Genomic DNA, 19,078 nt, shown 5'->3' on the forward strand with positions numbered 1-19,078 from the left:
TTGAGCACCTTAACAGAGAGAGTGCAAGAGTGGGGTTGAAGATTAATATGTAGAAGACAAAGATAATGATGAACAGCCAGGCAAGGAAACAAGAGTTTAGGATCGCAAGTCAGCCTCTAGAGTCTGTTGAGGAGTACGTTTACCTAGGTCAAATAATCACAGGGAGCCCTAAACATGAGAAGGAAATTCACAGAACAATAAAAATGGGTTGGATCGCATACGGCAGACATTGTCAGCTCCTGACTGGAAGCTTACCATTATCATTGAAAGGAAGGTGTAAAACCAGCGCATTCTACCGGTGCTGGCATATGGGGCAGAGACTTGGAGACTGACAAAGAAGCTTGAGAACAAGTTACGGACCACGCAAGGACCGATGGAAAGAGGAATGTTAGGCGTAACGTTAACAGACAGGAAGAGAGCAGTGTGGATTAGAGAGCGAACGCGGATAGCCGATATTGTAATTGACATTAGGATAAAAAAATGGAGATGGGCAGGTCATGTAATGCGTAGGTTATATAAACGGTGGGCCATTAGGGTTACAGAATGGCTGCCAAGAGAAGGGAAGCGCAGTCGAGGACAGCAGAAAACTAGGTGGCGTGGTGAAATTAAGAAATTCAAAGGCGCTAGTTGGAATCGGTTGGCGCTGGGCACGGGTAATTGGAGATCGCAGGGAGAGGCCTTCGTCCTACAGTGGACATAAAATAGCATGATGATAATGACAAGGATGATGACGACGACGACGATGTTTACGATGATGATTATAAAATTGCATTTATTTGTGCACAATTGTTAATAGCCAAAGAGAAGTCATTAGATATTTCAACGAGCTGAGTTGTGGTAGGAAAAACCACTTCTACAGCCATGTTGAGAGGGTGACAGAAGTTAATGCTTATCCGAAAACAGTGTGGTATATTTGAATAATGTGACTCAGCAATGTACAGTATCTATACGTTAGAGCCATTGGACGGTAGTTCTCAATCAGCTGCTTGTCTCCTTGTTTTAATGTTTAATTTTAGAATGAGTCCAGTTATCAGTTAATACACCAGTAGAAAGTGCTTCTTTAAGTATAAGAACAAGAGATCTTGAGGTTCGTCCTGCATGTTATTTCAGAAAACTATTAGGTACGTATGTTGTCTGGACCACCACACTTCCGCTCATTTATTTGTAGTAGAAGATTGAGAACGCCGGCTTCCGATGTTTCTAAGTTCTCAGTAGGAAATACTGTTTTATAGTTAAGGAAGTCCGGTCTTGCTTTATTATTCACCAGTGAAAACAGATTCAAACTGTTAGTTAAAAGCACTAGAAATGACGCTATCATACGAAGTGTACATGCTATTCATCATAAAGGCGTCAGTATACCCTAGAAGCCTGCCAAAATCGCGTGGGTGATAATTTCATAAGTTTGCCTAAACAAAGTTCACAAAAGTACTATCATTATTCGTTAATTTTATTTTTGACATGGTAGGGGAATACATAAATTTGTTCGCGGACTTTCACTCTACGATTATTGTTGACCGAGTTTTTTCAGACGTGTAATTTTTCTTTTGAGATGCATATTTCTCGAGTTATTCAGGGACTGGAGATATTTTTTTCTTAAATTGACCAAGAGGCTGAATACACGCGTGCACGGTATTTACATAATTTTAACCACAACGCATTAACGTCACTTAAATTGTTCTCAGCACAGTAACAGGGTTCATCATGATCTAACTATAGCCTACCTGATAGTGCAACGTAATCAGAGGAAGACAAATCTGGCACTCGTATTATTGCTTTTAGTGAATAAAACCAAACTTAAACAGCACTACGGTCAAAAATACCATCCTCTACATCGCATTCGATTTCACCGGCAATATTATTGCGTACCAGAACTAGACGTCGAATTGATTTAGCATTGCCCTGAATATGAGTGTAATCACTGTTTACAACAAATAAAAACAAAAAGAGATATAAATTAGTTCTTCGTTGTTACGAAAATAAGCGCTTTCGGGAGTTACTGAGAGTGAGTTGATATTAATGAGAGCAGACAGACAGACAGACAAAGAACTTTATTAATGGTCCTGAGGAACCGGCGTTAGGGTACCCCCCTTTTCAGGGAGTCCCCGTAGCCGTCGCGGGCCGCACCCACGTCGGGGTCGGAAGATCGTGGTCCTCCGCCCTGTCGCAGGCCCTCTGGACAGCCCGTAGTTGCTCTGAGAGGTCGCCGCTCTTAAGGGCTGCCTCCCAGTCGGTTAGAGTGGTTAGCGATGAGCTGCGTAACGCAGGGCATTGCCAGAGCATATGGGACAAGGAGCAGTACGCTTCCCCACAGTCTGGACAGTGGGGTTCTACGTTAGGCGCGAAGTGACTGAATCTGCCCCTGGAGGGAAATGACCCCGTCTGCAGCATGCGAAACGCCGACGATTGTGGTCTATTAAGTTTAGGGTGTGGTAGCGGAAAGGCCCGCCGAGCAAGTTGATAATGTGTCAAGACTTCGTGGAAGGTGAGAAGCGAATCCCTATACAGCCCTAAGTCGCCGCCCGTGAGTCCACCTGAACCGCCGCGGTGTGTAAGACCTCGCGCACAGTCATGGGCCAACTCATTGGCGTTAACAAGCTCAGAGTGTACATTGATTCCCATATGGGCCGGGAACCATTTGATGCTATGAAAACCAGCAGCCCCCTCGCTGCCGAGGATGGCCGCCGCCTCCTTTGAGATCGAGCCGGAGGCGAAAGCTCGGGCTGCCGATCTGGAGTCTGTAAAGATATTGGAACGTAGAGGGTCCTTCAGTGCTATAGCTATAGCAACTTGCTCGGCTACTGTTGAAGAAACCTTCCGCACGGATGCTGAATTAATGAGAGTGCCATTACAGTCAACCGAAACTACGGCATAGTGATCAGAGCACTCGTACTGGGCGGCATCAACGAAACATGCCAGATTCGGAGTGGCAGCAGCCGCTTTTAACAGGGAACGAGCCCTGGCTACCCGGCGCCCTACATTGTATTGAGGGTGGACGTTACGTGGCATGGGATCTACCTTGAACGTATCTCGGACCATGGGTGATAGGGTCACGTTGCGCTCCGTGATTTCCTGGTGACCGCATCCAACGGATTCGAGGATGCGTCTCCCCGCTCGCGATGATGATAGTCGAATTATTTGAGCCACTCGTTGGGCCTCGATCACCTCTGATAGGGTGTTGTGCATGCCTAGTTGCATGAGAGCAGCATTCCGGGCAAGTTGGTAATCCATTACTTAAATGATATTGCGCGACATAAAAACGACACGGACGTGAAAGAAGACGACACACCAAGCGCTTGGTGTGTCGTCTTCTTTCACGTCCGTGTCGTTTTTATGTCGCGCAATATCATTTAAGTTGATATCTCGTAAGTTAAGGTCACCACAAAGGATAAGTCTTGCATTCCGTTATTCCTCCAATATGACTACATCAGAACAAATAAATTGCAAAACAACGTCTTAACAAAATGTACCTCGGTCATCTGCGCCGTCCTAGACCAGCTTTGGGTTTATTTGTGTAACAAGCAAAATTAGATGTGCATGTTTAAGAATGGAATTTTATAAATTTTTGATAATCGAAAGATGTCATCACTGCGGGAATATGATAAAATTGCATTCATGAGCATATATAGCTTCAATTTTCTTGTGCACGTTTGTCTGGCTTTTCTAATGTCTAAACGCTTCAGTCAAGCCACCAGTAGTAGCCTCTGCCCTCCAGCTAAGGAGTGAAAAGCAGTATTACGGAACTGAACAACCTTTGTTAAGAATGGCGAGCTGCAAGGCAAGATTGCCCCCCAGTTACGACTGGGGACAAGACACGCATCCCCCGCTCTCCGTCGCTGCAGCTAGGAGGCGTTCGAAGAAGCGGCCTTTGCGCTAAAAAACCGCCTCCATCCACCAGCCCCATCGTCATTGTGACGGAACGAGTTCGGTGGGCGAACAATGGTTCCGGAGCTCTCCAGCGCGGACCTGATCTGATACGCATGAACAAGCTGCCACGGGAAAGCCGTTTTTTGGTGCTTCCCATGCCTCGACCAGACGCAAGACAACGAGCTACCCACCATTGGTGCCGATACTTCCCGGAACGGCACCCCTCCAACGCCGGCGTCGGGCATCGGAATGTGTGTGCCTTTGTGTACGTAAACTGTTCTGCGGGGCGGCGGCAAGTTGGCGATGAGTAAACGAACAGGCGCCGCCTCGTATGGCCGGCGGACCGAGTGTATAAAAACTGCTGTTGTGCGAATGCTGGACACACTTCTCTTGAGCGGTCATGTTAGACTGATTCACTTCTCTCGTGCAGTCATGTTGGACTGACGCTCTTTTTCTCAAGCAGTCATGTTAGACTGATTTAATTTCTGTAAATAAACCCATATTTCTCGTTCTCGATGAGAAGCAGTTCTTCCCTTCATCAACGTCCTCAGCGTGGATAAGTTGGACGACGGCATGGGCCAGCTACCTTCGAATTCATGCCGGACTCCAATCTTGGCAACGGATCTCGTGCGATGGGATTGAGCCCCCAATCTTGACACCTTGCAGTAAGAATACTGATTACTGAACGAACCCAAATAAACAAAATATCCTCCTAACAGTCAATATAATTTTTTTCTGATGCAGCAATATTAGTTCAAATTGGTTCAGTAGCAGCCCGAGGACCACATTTTTTTTATTTCACCTGTATTTGAAGAGGGAGAGGGATGTACAGTATTCTCTTAGAGCGACAGCTGCATAGAATATCTTTTGGTTCATGAAACCTTCAAAAACCGTGACCCTCATCTAAAGCCGCGGACTCTGTTCCTTCAACAATGTCCGTGGTACCGTCATTCACATCTGCGTAGATACCACTTCTGATATTAATTTCCCTCTCTCTCTCTCTTCCTTATCTAGTTCCCTTCACTCCGCATGCGTCATGCGTCTACCACTGTGGCTAAACCTTGCTATATGCATCCAAATAATTCCATTCTTCAAACTTTTTCGCACGATTCTCATGGATGCGAATTCCGAAAATATAAACCTCTTCATCAAGAATGGCGATGAAAGCGCAAGATTATCGGACCACATTTGGAATTTTTTGGCACTGCTGCATCGCGTGTATCGCTCATGGCTCGGGCGACCTTGCAGGCAACCCACGTAAGCCTTACGCGCAGGTTTTTTCCAAACGGCGAAGCCCGCGACCCGTCTGAGAGAGCGAGCCACGCCGTCAGGTGTAGCAGCGTTGTTTCGTGCATTCCGCACTCACTAATTTAGCAAGTTTCATCTGCAGAACAGTTTGTAACAGCTTTCAAAACACTGTCTTCCCCCTCACTGCACGTGAGCAGATGTGTAATACGATAGTCTGACAAATTACAACATTTATTTTGCAAAGGCAAGAAGGTAGAAGTTGTCCCATGAACGAGAATGGATGTGTTAGTGAAAACACACGAATCAATAAAACATCGACCTCCCTAGAAAACCAAACTACAAGGGTTTTAGAGCAGAGAGAAAAAAACGACGGTAACGTTTAAAACCACGCATACAAACTCATCCATGGCTAATAAAGAATTTCGTCTCTGGGGTCGGCTGTGACTAAAAACGATCCTCTTAACTGAACCTGCAAGGACAGCGGTCTCATTTATTCGCCGGTGCTACGACTCCTTGATGTACTGCCGGTACAAAATGTAGCCGCTGTGTCCGGCGTGGATGCCTCCGCACATGACGGCCACTACCTGCAAGCAGGGAAGAGATGACAATGCATGAAGTTCGGTACGAATACTGGTGATGCAGCTTGAAAAACGCACAGAAGGGAGTCGTACGAGGACATGCAAATGTGCTGTTTAAGATTCAAGTGCATGTCAAGGGTACATTAAAACTGCATGCAGACACGGCACCGTATTCCTCTCTGCATAGCTGTACACAAGGCTACAGCCCACCCGTGTTAGCGTCCGTACGTCTGACTCGCTTTTCCGTACATATTGCGGTGCTACACCGACTATGGTCAGCCTTTATAATTACGAAATTATTTTTTTCGCATATAGAATAGTTATGCCACAGAATCTAACGAACATCCGCACGCAGTCATCGCAACAAAATAAGAAGCCGGGGTAAGGGAGGTGCCGCTCAGATGATCACGAAACGGCTCGAGAAACGTCGAGAAGGAAGTGGTGTCGCGCGACTTCGTGTTGCACTTTCAGCTGAAAACACCTAACTTCAGAGAGGAGAGCACCCCTCCATGTTTGCTAAAGCCATGCGAGATGCCCTTTCGTTTTGCCGCGACGTACTTGTGCGAGCTCAGACTCTGTGGCAGCGCTGATGAAAAAAAAAATCGTGTGCGTGTCAACTAAATAGCGAAGCAGCGTTGAAAACTTCAGTGATTAAATTCCGTCCCCGTGTATGTAGGACGCGCTCAGACATACAAGCACGCTAATTAACTCCGGTGGCGTAAAATCAATTGAGATGGGCCAGTTTTTTGCAAGAGCAGGTCTCCGGCAGGAAGTAGTGACATATGGACAGCAGGTAGAAAGACACACGACACGTCGCTGTAGGCTGGCAGTAGCAACTGAAGGTTTAGCGTTCGTTGTGGCACCCGATGTAGCACAAAACATCCAATGCAGCGCCGTTTTATTTTTACTTTGTCATGCCGATATAGTTCGTTTCTTAAGCTGACAGACTGATTCTGATGCAGTTTTTTTTTTCTTTTTGTAGTAGAATTAGCGGTGCAGTGGTGCACCATCAAAGCCAGTCTGTCAGCTGCTAAGAAACGGATTGTCGGCGTGACAAGAGACTGACACAGCTCTGAGTTGGGTGTTTTTTGTTACATCGAGTGCCAAAACGAACATTAAACTTACCTTGTAACTGCTAGCCTGGCGGCGTGTCGTGTGTCTTCTTCTCTGCTGTCCACGTCGGTATTTTCTGTTGGATACCTTTTCCTTGCCATGTGCTCCTGACGAGCTCAGGTAAGCAGTATTCGAAGTTTACTTTTTTATGTAATCGGTTTTGTTCCAACCATATTACTGAAGTGCTCAAACAAAGATTCAGTGTCATTTTATTGAATACTGTTAATTTGCTCTACAACTTAGAAGTGGGGAGTGGGGCTATGTCACCCACCGAGAATAAGTGACTCACCGCGCTGGTGAAAGAGTTCAAATATATATAGCGGGAAACACCAGTGCCGGATCAAAGGACGAGTGAATCCGCAACTACTAAACACGCTAAAGGAAACATCGGGCGCGTTGCGCCACCCACCGCCTGCATGGTCGCTCCGCCGCCTCCTTGCTTGTCGGCGATTATCTTCACGCCGCATATGATGAGCGCCAGCATGGCCGTCCATTGGAACAGGTGGTACTGCGTAGAGGACACGCGAGCGCCAGCGACTCAGCCTCGAGCCCGAAAGCCAACCAGCCTTGCGTGCATTCACTGCGCTCTTTTTCGAGGACATGTCACCTATGGGGGATGTTCGTATTCTAAAAACGTGACGCTATCGATTTTTGTTTGCGCGAAGTGTGTAGTTTGGCACACCCATAAGATGGGCCCCTCCCATCTACAAAGGCAAGCCTAAATGACTAAGCAAGATATCGGAGGCAGTTCGAAGCACTGGCCAGTACTGACGGGGTGGTTGTTGTTGTTGTCGTCGTCATCGTCGTTGTCATCGTTGTTGTTGTTGTTGAAACGGGGCGGTGACAAATAGTCACCTAGCCTGCTCTGGATGGATGGATGCTATGAGCGTCCTCTTTGGAACGGGGCATTGGGTTTCGCCACGAAGCACTTGCGTGACAGGAAGCGCCCCCTCGTTTCATAATTAGAAAACAGCGCTGCCGAAGCGGAAGGCACACACACACACAACGTAAAAGTGGGCACAGACGGTGAAGCACTTCTCCACAGCGTGCTCCTGTTCGCGCTGCGCGTGTGTCTTCACTTCTGTAGCGCTGTTTTCTGAATACGGCCTTCCAACTAACCCCCGCAAGCCCCTCGCATGACTGCCCCGAGTCAGGCTTTCTATCAGAGGGCTGCTGCCAGCGAGAAAGGGGCTCACGTAGAAGATGTACGGCAGCGTCCCGGCGGTGGGTGTCGAGAGCACCGAGGCGATCATGAAGAGCAGCCCGTTGACGCCGTAGCCCATGCACATGTTCATCAGGCACTTCTGCGAGTCCGTCTCCAGGGTGCCCATGTACAGGAACAAGAACAGCAGCATGTCGCCCGCCTGCGACAGGCCGCTCACCGTCGCACTTCTCCCGCCTACCACCCCGCGTTCAGCAGTTTTGCACAGTGGCCCAAGGCGCGTGTGCTCGACTTGCACCAGCACACGCCAGCGTAGTAAAACGACGACCTGAAAGCTCACCTTATGCGTACTACACACTTTTAGATTTGCAGCGCAGCTCAGGAAGAGCAAAAAGGAAGGTGGTAGGGGCAATGAAAGGGAACGGAAAACAGAGTGAGCGCTAACTTCCAACTGATGGTTTATTTCGTGACACAAAAGGCTACTTTTACACTCGGCGAACCATGTGACATCAAGAGATTACAAAAAACCAAGCGGCAAAACCGATAGTAACCATGTGAAAACATTCAGACAGCCTGTGGCTGCACTCGGAGATACGCCAATTCATTGCTTGATAATGATAATGAAGTTGAGCTTACACATGCATGGCCCAGACGAATGATAGCCTTTGCTTCGATGATTTCTCTTGTGAGCTGATTACGACTACGACCTAGAATGACGCATTACTCTAAGACAGGTTCGCAACCACACGTTTCGCAGCACTGAAAAACGTGTGGTTGCGAACCTGTCTTAGCAACTCACGCCGCTTGAGAGACGCTCTATAGTGTACAAGAGCCAAGGATGAATTTAGACCAACTGGGGCTCTTTAAAGTGCACTCGAAAAGCACGGTGTTCACCGAATGTTGAATAAATGTATTGTTTCTCTCATTCCACACTCTTATAGCGCGAAAAGCTGGGAATATAGTGTCGAGTGCACTAGTTATTTTTATTTAAAAGCGTCGAAAAATTGAACGTGATATTCCCATGCATCCGAACAATGAAAATTTATATCATAACATTGGAGAAGAATTGAAAGATTGCGATTTAAGAAAACCCAGCCACTCTCGTCATTATAGGTGGTAGCATTGCGGCTATACAGCATGTGCTGTGCGCGCTTCTTGCTAATTCAAAAAGCTAGATCTGAGCGTACCGTTTCTGTTATGTTGAAAAATCCGTGCCAACTGTCGAAGTAAGTCTTGATGGCGTCTGTTACCGCTGAAAAACGACAGCATAATTCAAGGCATCGATTAGCCGAACGACTTATATGAGGGGAAGGTAAGCTTATGAAAGAAAATTTAGGTGGCTGCCAACTTTTTATTTCTCTTAAATTACGCCAGCATTTCACGTTAGTGGATTACAAATTGTTGGTACATTTTACTGCATGTGTGTCTCACAGCTGTTATCAACAGCAGGAATAAGTGTATGCCAATTTGAACAGAGAATAAATAATCGGCTAGCAACAATAACTCTTGCGAATGAAGTAAGCGGCCTGAAACGTCAAACACACAGCAGTGCCTTTTTTGTACAGTATGATGTGATTGACAGCACGTATTGATATTCGACCAAGCTGCGTTTATATGGGAACGTGTCGAAAGCTCACCAGTATTTCTGAGTTATACACAGGTTTTGTTTTCAAAAAAAAGAAAGAAGGAAGAAGCAGGACTAACGAACTGCATCGCACGAACTTTTTTTTTCTCCGCAGCATTCGCATGCTTCCGTACAGCGTAACGTTGATATAGAATGTGTAAACCGCCCAGCTGGCAGAATGTACACGGACCAAGTATATATGTGTTAATTTTTGTGAGACTCGGAGCCCATGTTTTAATTCCCAACGGATGGCATCAAGAGCGGCCGACAAAAAAAAAAAATGACGACTGTTGGGAACAGTTCATTCATGTGATCGTTTGTATATTTTCGTAATCTATATACATGGAGCCTGACGTCGGTAATTAACGTACAAGCGCTTGAATGGTCCGGCACATAGTGCTTTCAGCTACATTCGGAAACTGTACAGAAGGTCGTTCATAGTTGAGAGGCCAGGGAAGAGCGGCAAACATGCTGTCGCCTTACAATGCTTTCTGCTTTGTTGTGCATATTTTGGCTCTTTTCAAGTGGCTTCCTCCCGACAGGACAACTGTCGTCCAACTACGTCGTCGACCTTGTTCATGGTGTATCTTGACAACGGCAGCGCTTCGTATCGGAATGTAGCACCGAGTGCATTTTTTGGAATTCAGGAGACGGTATCATCTCTGACAACAACGGCTTCTGCCACACATATAAAAACCTGAAAATTATCGTCTTCATTCAGTGGTCAGGGAAGAGCAGCAAACGTGCTGTCGCCTTACAAACCTTTCCGCTTCGTTGTGCAGGTTAATAGATATCCGCCTTTGCACGCTGAACGTTCTAACAATCGTCCTTTACTGCTCTTCCCGGACCCACTTTTGTCTGACATTTCGAGCGAATGTGTATGTGTAGTCAAGTTACTACTGTCTGGGAACGTAGAATTGAACCCCGGTTCTAAAGACGGCCAGAATAGCGACGTCCAAGCCGCAATTGTTCCTCTATTAACTATGTCGAATGTCCGTCATGCTGAGCTGATCAGTATGCTTACACTCGTCAAAAATAACCAAGAGTAACTGGAGAAAAAGGTATTCGACTTGGCTGCCCCTCTGCTGCTGCTGTTAAGTTCCTTTTGAGTCCCTCGATGCATCCCAAGGTATTACGAGTCTGCCAGGCATTATGAACGAAGCCGTCAATGACCACGCTGCCGCTTTGAATTCACGTTTAGATGAGCTCGAGCACAGATCGCGTCGGGACAACCTTATTTTCTATGGCCTCGCAGAAAACCCACCTGAAACATAGACACAATCTGAACATCATGTACGCGACGTCCTTTCTAGAACTTTATATCTTAATTTCTCTGACGATGGTATCTCCCGTGCTCATATATTAGGCCAATAAAATGCCGAACGACCACGGCCATTATTGCAGAACTCGTTTTGTAAAAACTTAGAGAAAATATAATTTCTCAACGCTCCAAATTCCGTGACTCGAGCGTCTCCGTTGGTGAAGATCTTTGCGTGGCTACAGTCAATCGCGTGAAAAGCTAGTTGAATTCTGAAAGGCGAGCGGCCAACAATTCATGTATCGTTTCAATAAACTGTTTCAATAACAAGAAGGGCTATGTATACTGTCATGTTGCCCGCCAAGTACGTGAAATGAATCCTTCCGATGGCAGGACTGCCAACAGTACAAACATATCCACTGCGAGTTCAATCAATTCCCGTGCACTACAGTTATAGCCACCTCATAGTACTAAAGGATGATGGGCTTCCATCCTGTATTCCAACACACGCAGTGTGCGGAATAAGCGCAAACAGCTGTGCACAGTAATCGACACATGGGAAGCTGATACTGTGATGCTGACCGAGACATGTCATTCGAACGAATTAGTGACCGCGAAATATTGGCGTGTCAAAGTAGTTCCAGATTCTTTCGATATGATCGTGACCCGCGTACTGGTGGCAGTGTACTTATAGCTGTCCGTGACGGGATTATCTGCAGCAACATAAGTGAAATAAGTGCCGAAATAAGTGCCTTGACTACTAAGGTAACGGACTTGGTCTTAAAAAATGACAGTCTTGAAAATCATTCTCGTAGAAACAATCGGATAATACACGGTATTTCTGAAGCAATGAATGGAAACGCTACCACCCTGATGACTGCAGTTTCATCTGTGTTTACTGAGCACCTGAAGACTAGCTGCCCTCATATTGAGCGCTGCCACAGGCTCGGTAGAGCACGCACTGATTACATTCGTCCCGTCATTCTAAAACTTTCTAACTTCAACGACAGAACCGAGGTTCTTAGGAACATCTCAAAACTCAAGGGCTCAAATTTCGTCATTAAAGAAGATTTCTCTTCTCTAGGGTTCGGTTAATTCGGAAAAAAATCTGGGACGCATCAGCCTCTTTTCGGGACAGCGGTTCTGTTGTGAAGTTGAGATATGATCATGCTTTCATTAACAAGGTTTGTCATAACTGGGATGACAGTTTAAACTCATTAGTAATGACACCCGCTCAACGTATTTCTTCGGAGTCTGACCGTTTGACTTCCGTTTCATCCACTTCCTGAATTCATCCTGGCCGTTTTGAGAACCTTGTTATCTTAAATATAAACGCTCGTAGTATTGTTAAAAAAATTCCTAACTTATTGTCCGTTATATCTATTCATTCCCCCCATGCTATCGGCATCACAGAGACTTGGCTGCACAATGGTATTTACGAATCTGAGTCCACTCCACCCGGTTTTGTTTCCGTACGCTTAGACAGGATTTGCGGTACTGGTGGTGGCGTGGCACTGCTTATCCGGTCGGATCTACGATTTTCAGTCTTGCCTTCTCCTCCAGAAACAGAATCCGTGTGGCGTAAAATTTACCTTCATAATCGGCGTATTGTGATTAGTGTTTTATATCGTCCCCCCGGCTCTACTCTTGATGTTCTTCATGCTTTTGCAAATTTCATGAGCGAGATTAACATTGCTTCGTCGAGTTTTATCTGTATGGGTGACTTCAACGCCCCTGGCATCCACTGGCCATCATTGTCTGTAGTCGGTCGCGACACAGCTATTTGTAAAGAACTAATAAACATTTCCTTGTCCTTTGGTCTCACCCAGGTTGTTCCTAGTGCAAGTAGATTAAATTCCGCCCATGACTTAGTTTTTTTAAGCGCTAACCTAGCCGAACGTGACTTTTCTTGCGAGGTAATTGATGGTATTTCAGACCATAAAGGCGTTTTAGTGTCACTCTCCTGCCCAATTTCTAAATCCCCCTACACGTTTACTAGTTTCCCTGATTTCACTCGTGTAGACGACAATTCTATTACTGATGTCTTATCTCATCATTTCGATACGTTTAGTGCACTTGCAGACAACCAGGACGTCAACTGCCTTGCTAATTACTTTGAGCGTCTTGTCAAATCATGTATCGAACGTTTTGTGCCCATTAAAACTAAGAAAAGAAATTCTAACATTCCATGGATGGCTCATGATATCTTGCATTTGTCCCATCGTGTTCGAAGGTTAAGGCGTTCCGGAAGAGGCGCTGATCCCATGGCGTTGGATAGATATGTTAAAGCAAAGAATGAACTCAATCTTAAGTTGCAAAATGCCAAGGATTTCTTTTTTCGTGTTCGCCTGCACAATTTGTTAAGAACTAACCCACGAAAATTTTGGTCTTCTATTTTACCTCGCGATGCTTCATCCACTTCTTTCAGAATAGATAATGACGTCATCAACGACCCGGCGGTGATATCCGATGCTTTCAACAAGTATTTCCAATCCGTGTTTGTTTCCGATAACAACTTTATCCCGACACTTACCAATATAGTTTCTTCTGAAGCAATCAGTGACGTTGAGATAAACTGTGAAGGCATCCTCAACCTTATATTAAACCTGGGTGTTAAGAAATGCACCGGTCCGGACGGGATACACAACGCGTTCCTTGTTCGTTATTCGTTGTGGTCATCAAAATATCTGTCAGTCATATTCAGAAAGTCCTTATCATCCTCTACTGTACCTTCTTCATGGAAGTTAGCCAAAGTGCTCCCTCTTTATAAATCTGGAGATGAGCAGTGTTTGTCGAACTATAGACCAATTTCACTGACGTCACAGTCATGCAAAATGTTAGAACACATCATTCATAAGCACATCACGCTCTTTCTGGAATCAAATAATTTACTGTCTAACATGCAGCATGGGTTTAGGCGCGGTTTTAGCACGTTAATGCAGCTAGTTGAGTTCACGCATGACATTTCATTTAACCTTGATGTAGGCAACCAGGTTGATGCCATTTTTATAGAATTCTCGAAGGCATTTGACACCGTTTTACATTGGGAACTTATTGCTAAACTTAATGCTGTACTGAATAATCCTCATTTAGTTTACTGGATCTTAAGCTTTCTCTCATTTCGCTCCCAGTTCGTCTCTTACAGTTCGACTGACTCCGCCACTGTTGATGTGACATCAGGTGTGGCCCGTCCTTGGGCCGCTTCTTTTTTTATTATACATAAACGATTTGCCACTTCACTGCTCTTCTAACATCCGTCTCTATGCTGATGACTGCGTACTATATGAAGTGATTAAATCTTCTAATGATCATTATCGCCTTCAAGAGTCGTTTTCTAGATTTTGCGATTGGTGTAACACTTGGCAAATGAACATTAATTTCAATAAAACCGTTCTGATGTATTTCTACAACAAATCTTCCCCCTCCCTTTTCAGTTACTCGTTCAATGGCCGTGCTGTAGATAAGGTTTCTGAGTATAAGTATCTTGGTGTCATTTTTACGCATAACATGTCATGGTCCAAAAACATTGATTACATATGCAGTAAAGCACTAAAGAATTAGGTTACTTGAGGCGAACGCTAACCCGATTTCAATAGGATAAGCGCCAAAAAGTGACAGCACACTAGAAGAAAAACAGACAGGACAAGGCGCTTCTTTTCTTTTCTTTCCTTCTTTTCTTTTTTCTTCTTTTCTTCTAGTGTGCTGTCACTTTTTGGCGCTTATTCTATTGAAAGCTATACACCAACTAGCCCCACAGCGTGTTTTACTGCTAACCCGATCTCCTAAAGACACAAAGTTACTAATGTATAAATCTCTAATCCGCCCTGTTCTTGATTATGCACCTGCAGTTTGGAGCCCGCATAAGCAGTTAGAGATTAATAAACTAGAAGCTATACAGAAAGAAGCTGTGCGATTTATATGTCATCGTTACGATCGCGACTTTTCGCCCTCTTCAACACTTTCTTCCTTGAACCTAAACACGCTCTCTTCTCGTCGCCGTGTCGAATCATTAAAATTCTTGCATTGCATTGTCAATTCTTTAGTTAGGCTCTCAAATGATAACTACATTAACTTCGCGCCGGGATCATCAACGAGAAGGCATCATGACCTAAACTTAACACCCTACTACGCACGTACTAACACGTTCAAATTCAGCTTTTTTCCCCTCTCAATCGAAGACTGGAATTCATTACCTGGGTCCATTCGCTCATGCTCATCCCAAATTTTTGCAACCGCCATCCCAGATGCATAATCGTGCACACCCATGTCTGGCAGCATTTGTATAACTTCTTGTGTATTTTTCTTTTATTTTCTATCATCAGTGCTCTTATTGTAAAAGTGTTCACTTGTGTCTACCGCTGTATACTCCAATGTATTTTCTGTACCTTTTCTTAACCCACTCCTGCTATAGCGCAAATTGCGCTGCAGTATGTATAAATAAATAAATAAATAAATAAATAAATAAATAAATAAATAAATAAATAAATAAATAAATAAATAAATAAATAAATAAATAAACATAACGCTTTCGTCGCCTCTTGAATTAGTATGCACTCATCTACGCGCCAGGCACAGGCAATTTATTTTTTGTGCGTGTTACTGCTCGCTTACTTCATGTAACACGTTTTGTTCACACTTTAATGATGCGCTCAGTAGTCTAACCGTAAGATTTTACTTGGATCCATTATTGATCCTAGGCGACTTTAACCACCCTACTATTAATTGGTGCACTTGTTTTCCCTCAGTAGTTAATTGTTGGTCGTGGTGCTTATCTTTCAGCAATATTTGTTTGGGCTTTAACTTAACGCAGCTCGCTCTTAAACCAACTCGATGCGTAACATATTCTGCTAATATCTTGGGTGTAATCCTCACGACAGCACCCCACTTTGTTTCCACTATAACTTACCTACCGGGTCTAAGTTATCATTGTATAATGCAATTTGATTTAAGCACTTCTGTTCCTTCTAATAAATCGCCCATACAAATTCGCGATTGTAAAAATGCTGACTTTACTTTTATTAACTAAGCGTTAGAACTTTTTATCACTGACTATTTTCCTAACTTGCACTCAATAACCGTTAAAGAAGATTGCTGCATGTTTAAACAGGAAGTACTTTCACTCATTCATCGATTCATTCCAATTAGACGTATCACCTCTAACTCATAGGAACCATGGTTCAATATACGTCTTAAACGTCTGCTAAATAAAAAGAACCTATTTTTTTGGCGCACCAAGACATCCAATAATGCAAAGCGTTGGCACGCCTATTTCACTGCTGGCTGCGAATACAAGCAAGCTGTCGCACTTTCTAAGAGCGAATTTTATCAAGTTACTTTGCCTTCAATTCTTCATGATAACCCGCGGAAATTTTGGAAGATAGTGAAAATAGTGTGATCAAAATAGTTTTACTATAGTCCCCGATGACTGCTGCAAAGTATTAAACAGTGTATTCGCGTCATTCTCTTCTGCTACATCACCCCATGCTTATCCGGACATCCTGTTTGCTGATTAGATCCTATGAACCCTGTTTCTTTTAATGATGCTGGTATTGTTTGTTTGATCAATTCCAAGTTTCTTAAAAACATGGTGACCTATTGTTTTAATACTGTCGCACCTTTTTGCTCACTCAGTAGAATCATCCACCTTGCCTAATAATTAGAAGAGAGGGAAGGTGGTTCCACGGCATAAATCAGGTCCCACTGACTTTCCATTTAATTATAGGCCCACATCACGAACCAGTGTGCCCTGTGAGCTCAAGGAACATGTCCTTTACTCGCATCTTTTTGCTTTTTCTGGAATCAAACTCGTTTTTTCACTAATTGTCAGGATGGTTTCAGAATTTTTTTTCATGTGACACTCACCTCTTGGTTTTCAGTAATAATTTATTTAGCGTTTCAGACAAAGAACTAGGAACAGATTATGTATTCTTGGATTTCGCGAAAGCTTTAGACTCTGGGTCTCACAAATTGCTTTTCCTTAAGTTGCGTAAACTTAATACCGATACTAATACCTTGCGCTGGATTGAATGCTTCCTTTCTAGCCGCTTCCAATATGTGTATGCTAACGTACATGACTCTTCCATCGCTTTTGTGCAGTCAGGATTACCTCAGGAGTCTATTTTGGATCCATTACTTTTTCTAATGTTTATTAATGACCTCCTCAAGTTGGTTACTTCTTCTATAAAACTTTTCGCCGATGACCGCGTCATCACTAAGGATCATGGTGCCCTGGAATCCGACCTTACCGCCATATCTTCTTGTTGCTCCGATTCTTTAACGACCCTTAATAGTAATAAATGTAAAAGCATGTGCCCTTCACAAACTTCATCTTGCCCTGTTTCTCTCAACTATATACCCTCAATACCGCACCATTAGCCTCTGCAGCATCCTTGATATACATATCACCAGTAATCTCTCGTGGAACGTACATCTCCGATACACATTTAACAATGTTAACCGCATGCTCGGTTTCATACGTCGCAATCTTTCCAGTGCGACTGTTCACGTTAAGTCCCAACTGCATAAAACATTGGTGCATCCCAAGCTCGAATATATCTGCTCAATTTGGGACCCTGATCAAGCTAATCTCACAAATCTTCTTGAATCACTTCAGAACAGGGCCGCTTGTTTCATTTTATCAAATTATGCACGTCACGTAAACTTATCATCAATAAAACTGACGCTCGGTTTGCCAGACCTTGCAGTACGTCATAAGTTTATGCTCTTATGCCTCTTCCATAAGATTTACTGCACCAATCCGGTTCTTAAAGATGAGTTGTTCCTTCAGTCATCCTGCATTTCACCTCGCATCGATCGCCAAATGAAGGTGGGGTACCCACCATGCAACTCTTACTTTCAAGCATTTGTACCACGCACTGCAGACGACTGGAACCTCCTTCTGGACTCCATCGCTGCCATCTGTGACACCGCTAATTTCAAGATTGCCAAACACTACTTATGTACTCGCCCCCTCCTCTCTGTATGCCCTCGGGCCTTGAGAGTATGTAAATAAATAAATAAATAAATAAATAACTATAGCGTCAACATTGTTGCTCGTCCGTGCGTCACGGGTTAAACGCATCAAAAGCGCTTCCCTCAGTACGAGGAGTGTGCGGTGCATATGCGAGTGAGATAGGCTTAGCTAAGGCGGGCATTCGGCCAACCTCCCATGCGCCGATGCCAGGCACGTCACAGCGACAGTTAGCAACCAAGGTGGCGTGCACACGTCGTGAGAAATCGCAGAAATGAAAGAAGCGTGCTTACACGACATTGCGACAAGATGGCAGCAGAGATCAGGAGCTGGAACGGCTTAGTCGGTCGCAAATTGTTGTTTTTGTTGTTTTCTATCAAGTATGTGGCTCATACCCACTATGGGGGATCGGTCAAGAAATGGACGTGTTATTCCGAGGCCGCAAACAGTCTGCTGTTGATGATGATGTCCTTGATGAGTTTGGCGCATACCCACTCACGGGCATTGGCCAAGAGTCGGGCAGACTTTGCTTATGTGTTCAGGAAATGAATTTGAAGATTTATAATATTTTTGCATAAAATTAAGCGAGGAAAATTCTAAACGGTTCAGTAAACTGTCATTAAATCAAGTGAAAAAAATTATATATAATATTGTCACGTGGTCGTGACGTCAAAGAACACAGTAGCAATACTGTGAAAGGCAAAAACTAGCTTTTATTGGGCGAACCTGTGCCCACAAAACACGCTACACTTAAAGAACGAGAGCGGCGAACACAGTCGGCGATCGTCGTAAATCTGATCAGCGAGTCAAGCGCGTCGGCTTTTATAGAGCAGTCGTCGAATGTTCCAGACTAATCGTTCGGACCCGCGTGCCTTCCACAAAGTTCTACACCATTCGCGTCAGGTGACGAAATCAGATAACTTAAGGTTCGGCGACAACAGACATCGGATAGAAGCAGGCGCGTCCCACGCTGTGCGATTACATTTGTTAGGCGGCGAAACGTGGTTGCCCGATAAAGATAAGTACACGTGTCAATATGAATGAGGCAATAAAGGAGGGATGAAAAGAATAATACGGTGATCACCAATGAAATCGGTTTGATTCAATAATGAATTTTTTTCTAAGGTGATGCACACATTCCTGTGTGAGTGCTCAATCACAGACGCTCCGAAAGACAGCAGTACCGTAGTGTTCAATGGCAGGCCGAGCCAACGTTACTAGACTAGGTCCCTAGTTTAGTAACGTTGGGCCGAGCTGTCGC

At 44.5% G+C, this 19,078-nt stretch overlaps 1 protein-coding gene across 1 annotated transcript; it reads right to left on the reverse strand.

Annotated features, from left to right (window-relative positions):
* Positions 1-5,571: 5,571 nt before the first annotated feature.
* Positions 5,572-18,252, reverse strand: LOC135913581 (uncharacterized). Its single transcript, XM_065446093.2, has 5 exons — positions 18,111-18,252; positions 9,153-9,217; positions 8,000-8,167; positions 7,213-7,311; positions 5,572-5,696 (listed from the first exon to the last, which is right to left on the reverse strand). The coding sequence occupies exons 1-5, from the start codon at positions 18,115-18,117 to the stop codon at positions 5,616-5,618; spliced, it is 420 nt and encodes a 139-aa protein (XP_065302165.2). The 5' UTR covers positions 18,118-18,252; the 3' UTR covers positions 5,572-5,615.
* Positions 18,253-19,078: the final 826 nt, after the last annotated feature.

Source organism: Dermacentor albipictus, chromosome 4 (genome assembly GCF_038994185.2).
Source record: "Dermacentor albipictus isolate Rhodes 1998 colony chromosome 4, USDA_Dalb.pri_finalv2, whole genome shotgun sequence".
NCBI classification, from domain to species: domain Eukaryota; kingdom Metazoa; phylum Arthropoda; class Arachnida; order Ixodida; family Ixodidae; genus Dermacentor; species Dermacentor albipictus.

Coding starts and splice junctions, on each gene's coding strand:
- LOC135913581 (XM_065446093.2), bottom strand. Junction 8,168..9,152: donor TTTTCAACATAACAGAAACG/GTACGCTCAGAT, acceptor GGCCTGTCGCAG/GCGGGCGACATGCTGCTGTT. Junction 7,312..7,999: donor CGCTGCCGTACATCTTCTAC/GTGAGCCCCTTT, acceptor TCCTCTACGCAG/TACCACCTGTTCCAATGGAC.